The sequence below is a fragment of the Mytilus edulis genome, chromosome 4 (genome assembly GCF_963676685.1).
Source record: "Mytilus edulis chromosome 4, xbMytEdul2.2, whole genome shotgun sequence".
NCBI classification, from domain to species: Eukaryota; Metazoa; Mollusca; class Bivalvia; order Mytilida; family Mytilidae; genus Mytilus; species Mytilus edulis.
This window is the reverse complement of record NC_092347.1, coordinates 50,051,328-50,058,770: the sequence shown is the minus strand read 5'-3', so window position 1 is coordinate 50,058,770 and position 7,443 is coordinate 50,051,328. Positions and strand designations below refer to the sequence as shown.

General features: G+C 32.9%; 1 protein-coding gene across 1 annotated transcript; it reads right to left on the bottom strand.

Moving 5' to 3' along the window:
- Positions 1 to 234: 234 nt before the first annotated feature.
- On the bottom strand, positions 235 to 5,927 carry LOC139519904 (cytochrome P450 26A1-like). Its single transcript, XM_071312202.1, has 5 exons — positions 5,746 to 5,927; positions 5,116 to 5,317; positions 1,958 to 2,455; positions 1,205 to 1,627; positions 235 to 778 (listed from the first exon to the last, which is right to left on the bottom strand). The coding sequence occupies exons 1-5, from the start codon at positions 5,859 to 5,861 to the stop codon at positions 449 to 451; spliced, it is 1,569 nt and encodes a 522-aa protein (XP_071168303.1). The 5' UTR covers positions 5,862 to 5,927; the 3' UTR covers positions 235 to 448.
- Positions 5,928 to 7,443: the final 1,516 nt, after the last annotated feature.

Sequence of the window (7,443 nt, the reverse complement as noted above, 5' to 3'; positions counted from 1 at the left end):
TATAGTTCTACAAAACCTTCAAGGGGGCCTTCAAATATATTCTAATGTGTTTTTTTTTGTTTCTTCGTGCTTTAACAAGCTCATAGCCATTGTTAAATTAATTGTTTTCTTTAAAATAGTGGACAAAGTTGCTCATACAAAATTTCCACTTGGGAGCCTCCATGGGGGAATAAAAAAAGAACCAAATACACTGTATAATGACGAATGTATCACAGCATAATAAAAAAAAAACTGTTTCATTTCATGTTTTACTAAGCATTTTTCATTTATTTACAAAAAAAACAAATACGTAATTACATCATACATGTAATGAACGTGTACACAAATGCAGGCATGCATACAAAAACAATAAATAAATAAACCTGAGATAACAAATACAAACTTGAGCGCATTTCATTGTGGATTTCTCAAACACCGGGTAATTGACTTGTCATGTTTATTTTCAATTCTAGTCTTTTCTTGTAAATTGTGCAGGTAAATCACCAGCGGGATGAGGAACTGGTATTATTTTCATCTTTGGATTGATATTCGGTATTGTCCATTGACAAGATCGCACAATTTCAAGAGTAAATATTTTCAGAATAAGTAACGCGAACTGTTTCCCTGCACAACCTCTTCTACCACCTCCAAATGCCACAAAATGTTCATTATCACGTCTTTGCAAAGATTCCCAACGATCGGGGTCGAATTCATCTGGATTTAAAACCAATTCGTTACCAAGTTCATGCGTGTCTCTAATGCTATAAGCAACTGTCCAGCCTTTCGGAATTTGGTATCCCTGAAAAAAAAGGATTTATTCAATTAAGATTTTTATTTATAATAGCATGTTATATAAACTTATTTTGCGACATTATTATTGAAATTAAACAAAGCTAAAAAGAAAAACAAATAATAGTTGTTTACTAGTTATTGCCTTTGATACCATATTTGCTTTCATGATTTTTTTAAATTAAGTCTATACAAATATGTATATTTTTTCTTCCTAATTGGACAGTGCTTTCTTCAGTTGTAACGACAGCGTTTTTAATTATAAACGTTTTTTTTTGTTTCCTTTAAAAAATTATGATTCCTATGAATGCCATTTGTATCTTGACTTTAAAAATGTTGATACAAAAGTGAACTATGTATAATGTTAATAAAATCTGTGCTTAGTAGAGTGATATATATTTGTTAATACATGTATCCATATAACAGATGCACTTACGTCGATTTCAAATGTTTTAAGGACCTTTCTGTAACCTCCTCCAATAGGTGGTGTAATTCGGATAGCTTCCTTCACAACGTTGTTTAAATATTTCATTTTGTTTAAAGTTTCAAAGTTAAGATCGCCATAATTACTGTGACTCATTCCAAAAGATTTTAGTTCTTCCATAAATTTGCTCACAACATCTTTGTTTTTGGTCAATTGCAGAATGATAGTTACTGTTGCGCTTGCTGTAGTTTCATGACCAGCAAACAGAAGTTCCAGTCCAACGTCCTTAATTTCTGTCACTGAAAGTCTGCCTGTACCTGACATATCCATCAGAAGACTGAGTGCGTCTTGGAAGGCATCACAAGAGCCACGTTTTTCTTTCTTTTGAATACATTCTCCTATTTTATTTAGCAAAATAGTTCTTGCTTTGAGACCCTAAAATACACAATATTTATCGTTTACTAGCAGTCTAAGAACATTATTTATTCTTTAAAGTCAATTTATATCGAATTTAAGAGATCACTTAATACATTGACATAAGAGACAGTGATAGTCTCATGTTTTCTTTGTGGAGATTTTCAAAATCGTATATCACGTTATATGTGAAATATATATAGACAAACAGAGCACGTATAATTCATTCATACTTCAGGTTTAAACACCTCCATATTTTTCTGATAAATCTTGTGACGTATTATATAATCGCCTCTCATACTGGCAATGGTATCAATAAAAACGCGCTTTTTTAATTAATATTTAGCTTACCTTGTAAAGTCCAAGTCCAGGAATCTGCATCGGTAAACTGAACAAATTTGATAGGAAAGTATCAAAATGACCTAATAACTCAGTTTTTTCGACTTTGTTCATTTTAATACCAAGAAGTACTCTGCATGCAATTTCAAATGTCAGACTTTTGAATTCTTGATGTGTAAGGATGTTTTCTTGTGTACACCAGTGTTCAATGCAGTCTTTAGTTATACTTTGAATAACTTGAGTGTATTCCTCTAATGCTGTATTACTAAAAGCTTTGAAAAGTGCCTTTTTTCTGAGATTATGGATATTGCCACTTGAACCTGTCAGACTTCCATCCCCAAGTAGTAGTTTGGTACTTGTAGGCCATTGAGCAGTCACAAGATCATTTTCACCAGCCAAAATTCTTTTCACATTCTGTACTCCAATTACACGGATAGTTGGTTTCCCTAACAAATGAGTTTTATATACTGTACCAAATTTTTCTCGTCTTTTATCAAAAAATGCTTTGCCCTGAAAAAAAATAATGCCTCTATTAATGCTTTTTAAAAATTAAATAAGTATGGCTCTCTTATCTGATACAAACATATCCTATACAGTATCGGCTGGCAATGCAAATAAAAAGTAAAGAAGTATTTAAAATGATGACTCATTTATATAACATATAAAGAGCATAGCACTGCTAAGTATCGGCTCGCAATGCAAGCACAAAGTAAAGAATAACATACGTATGGGTCTTTTACTGCATGCAGATAACGAACATATTACTGTTCAGTGTCAGCTCGCAATGCAAGCACGAAGTAAAGATACATAAGTATGGCTCTTTTACTGTATGCATATAACGGGCATATTACTGTTCAGTATTTTCTCCCAATGTAAGATCGAAGTAAAGAAACATATAAGTATGGCTCTTTTAACCGAGGCATGTATATAACAAGCATATTACTGTTCAGTATCGGCTCCCAATGCAAGCACGAAGTCAAAAGTATAAGTATGGCTCTTTTACTGTATGTATTAAACAAGCATATTACTGTTCAGTATCGGCTCCGAATGCAAGCACGAAGTCAAAAGTATAAGTATGGCTCTTTTACTGTATGTATATAACACCCATATTACTGTTCAGTATCGGCTCCCAATGCAAATGCAAGCACGAAGTCAAAAGTATAAGTATGACTCTTTTACTGTATGTATATAACAAGCATATTACTGTTCAGTATCGGCTCCCAATGCAAGCACGAAGTCAAAAGTATAAGTATGGCTCTTTTACTGTATGCATATAACAATAAAATTGAGAAAGGAAATGGTGAATATGTCAAAGCGACAACCACCCGACCATAGAGCAAACAACAGCCGAAGGCAACCAATGGATCTTCAATGTAGCGAGAATTCCCGCACCCGTAGGTGTCCCTCAGCTGGCCCCTAAAATATGCATAATAGTACAGTGATAATGGACGTCATACTAAACTCCGAATTATACAAAAGAAACTAAAATTTAAAATCATACAAGACTAACAAAGGCCAGAGGCTCCTGACTTGGGACAGGCGCAAAATTGCGGCGGGGTTAAACATGTTTATGAGATCTCAACCCTCCCCCTATACCTCTAGCCAATGTAGAAAAGTAAAACAATAACAATACGCACATTAAAATTCAGTTCAAGAGAAGTCCGAGTCTGATGTCAAAAGATGTAACAAAAGAAAATAAATAAAATGACAATAATACATAAATAACAACAGACTACTAGCAGTTAACTGACATGCCAGCTCCAGACCTCAATTAAACTGATTGAAAGATTATGTCTTCATCATATGAATATCAGGTACAATCCCTCCCGTTAGGGGTTTAGTATCATACTATCATAAAATATATGAGAAGAACATAACCCGTGTCATGCCAACAACTGTTTTTTTAGAAATAAATGTGTTTAGTTCCGATGCAAAGACCCTATCAGTGAATCAATGTTAAAGCCAAAATATGCAATCTTTAATGACCTGACAACAGTATCGTAACTATATCCCCTTTTAATAAGTCTATTTAAAGGTTTTGTTAGTTTCTGAGGAGAATACTGACATTTTTGTGCTTTATAAAGAATATTTCCACCCATCTGAACAGAAGGCTCTTTTACTGTATGCATATAACAAGCATATTACTGTTCAGTATCGGCTCCCAATGCAAGCACGAAGTCAAAAGTATAAGTATGGCTCTTTTACTGTATGTATATAACAAGCATATTACTGTTCAGTATCGGCTCCCAATGCAAGCACGAAGTCAAAAGTATAAGTATGGCTCTTTTACTGTATGCATATAACAAGCATATTACTGTTCAGTATCGGCTCCCAATGCAAGCACGAAGTCAAAAGTATAAGTATGGCTCTTTTACTGTATGCATATAACAAGCATATTACTGTTCAGTATCGGCTCCCAATGCAAGCACGAAGTCAAAAGTATAAGTATGGCTCTTTTACTGTATGCATATAACAAGCATATTACTGTTCAGTATCGGCTCCCAATGCAAGCACGAAGTCAAAAGTATAAGTATGGCTCTTTTACTGTATGTATATAACAAGCATATTACTGTTCAGTATCGGCTCCCAATGCAAGCACGAAGTCAAAAGTATAAGTATGGCTCTTTTACTGTATGCATATAACAAGCATATTACTGTTCAGTATCGGCTCCCAATGCAAGCACGAAGTCAAAAGTATAAGTATGGCTCTTTTACTGTATGTATATAACAAGCATATTACTGTTCAGTATCGGCTCCCAATGCAAGCACGAAGTCAAAAGTATAAGTATGGCTCTTTTACTGTATGCATATAACAAGCATATTACTGTTCAGTATCGGCTCCCAATGCAAGCACGAAGTCATAAGTATAAGTATGGCTCTTTTACTGTATGTATATAACGAGCATATTACTGTTCAGTATCGACTCCCAATGCAAGCACGAAGTAAAGAAACATATACGTATTGCTCTTTTAACTGAGGCATGTTTATAACGAACATATCACTGTTTTATATCGGCTGACAATGCAAGCAAAATGAAAATAATGACTCTTTTACCTGAAAAATATCCATATTTAATTGTCGGGAATGCAAATTATACGTTTTCTACTCTTTTTTTCTGCAATAAAACACATAATTTAATACTTTTCGCAGTTGGATTGAACTCAAATTACCTGAATTAAGAATCCAAGAGTTTCTCCGAACACAGGGAATCCATAACCTCCCGGTGGGAGAGGCAGGTTTGATTTAGAATCCCTCTGGTAGTCATTATAAACCTCCCACAAATGGCAACATATAACCGTCAGTAGAACAGGGGTTATAAGAGGTATTAACAATTCCTTAATTAGCCATACAAGCGCCACCTGAACAAAAACTCTGAAAAAAAAGAGATAAAATTATAATTTTTTTTCTCAATTTCTGGAGAAACGAGGAAAATATTTCACACGCAAAACGTGATATGGAACAACACCTAATACTGCTAATAAAAATTGGAAATGTAAACTAATAAAAACGAAATGTTTGTTAAATTACATAACATTTACACAAGAAATTAATCCATATAATACAATACCATTTCATATCCGATTTAGATGACCTCGCTTCGGGACAACTTAGATTAGGATTTAATTCTATAAATATAAGTTGCTTAAACGGCATTTTTCAATCTTTCAGGGTGCAATCTAAACCAATTTTCTTTTTTCTCTGCTTTGATTTATTAAATAAACATGTATTGGAATTAAGTCCTTATAAATACTATTTTTCTTCATATCAAGCACATTACATTTTGATAAAAGATAACTTACACAGTAGTAAAAGTGTTGAATTCTTCAATAACTCCGTTATTTTCTGTTAAACTGCTACAATTTGGCGGAATCAGGCATTCCATATTGTATCTAATTAATAAAGAGGAATCGGTCATATCACGTTTATTAGTTTTCAACTTTTAAATAACAAAAGTGGTTCTACGAGAGTATTTATATTATGTGGAGGTGTTTTGTACAATTGACCATTGGGGACCAAACTAGACATGTGCTAACGTAATCAATGACACATGAATGGGTGGAGCCTAACAGGAATGACCACTTGAATGACCAACATGTTAAAAGGTCAAACAGTAATCAAAAGTGCACGATCATTCATTGATGCGTTTTCTTATTATTTTTCTATGTTTGAATAAAATTTAATAAAGAAAGAATTTAGAATAAGTTTATCTAGCTACTTGATGGCATTTATAGATATTATAGTCAGACTTTGTGAAACTCTTGTTGTTGGTTCAAGTATGTCACAATTTTCTTCTTTAATTGTTTCTTATTGTTGAAGGCCTATAATTGCTTACATCCACTTCATTTTAACTTTGGTGGATAGTTGGCTTGTTCATGACACGACATTTCCTTATTTTTTATATTTTGAAATGTAAATATAAAGTTAAATTCTCTTAAACATGCCTCAAACTTTTTAACTTTTTAATATAAATATACCATTCAAGTGTTTTTCTGATGGGTATATATATGTATGAAATTGACATTGACGCTGCTTCTACATCAGACTTAGAACTAAAGATTTTAAATTTACGATTTCGTATCACTACAAATAAGATTCTATTTCATACATTTTCCACTACATCCTGTTGTCAGTTTCCGATGAAAATAAATATTTTTTACTATGTTTGGTTGAAATGAAAGGAAAAATACGAACACTGCATGTGGTTCTAACTGAATTGATTGTGCATCAAAAATTTATCTTTAGTCAAATTGGTCTCAACAACTTTTTCCTTATAAAACTAGATGCTCTTGAGAGCATAAGTCGCTCATCTTGGTCTATATGCATATTCGACAAAGGACACTCTCTAACATTGTAGACGAAAACATTAATTATGACAAAAATATCTGTTCAGTTGTTGATCTTGTATTGCTAACTTTTTAGTCTGTTTAGTGTCTCTCTTTATACCCTCTTTAGTTCTTGTTCAAAACACAAAAAAGGTAAAACATCTTCATTTAAGGGCAATCCTAAAAACAGTGACGGTCACTAACTTAATTAGTTAAAAATTATGCAAAATTTGACATGTTACATGTAGTAGATCTTGCCTTGCTGATTATTTTTTTTGATTTACAGTGTCTATTTATCTATAATTATTTTTATCATATAGGGAAAAACGAAAAAAAAAAATTGGTAAAAATAGCCATCAAAAGGCAATTATAACTCAAAAGAGGAATCTTTGGGCGATTTCTGTCATGTTGTCCTAAATGTAGATCTTGTCAAGCCTGTTGATCATGGTTGCTTATTTAAGTTTCTATTTATCTATTATATTTTAAGAGATATGGCCCAAACGCTCAAAATTGGTAAACATCGTCATCAAATGCATTAAATCTAATAAGGAGTCAACTGACGATTTCGATCATCAGGCATTTTTGTAGAACTTGTCTTGTTGATCATGCATGTTTGCGTTTTAAAGTTTCTCTCTATCTATAATAGATTTCAAGATAAGAGACAAAAATGAAAAA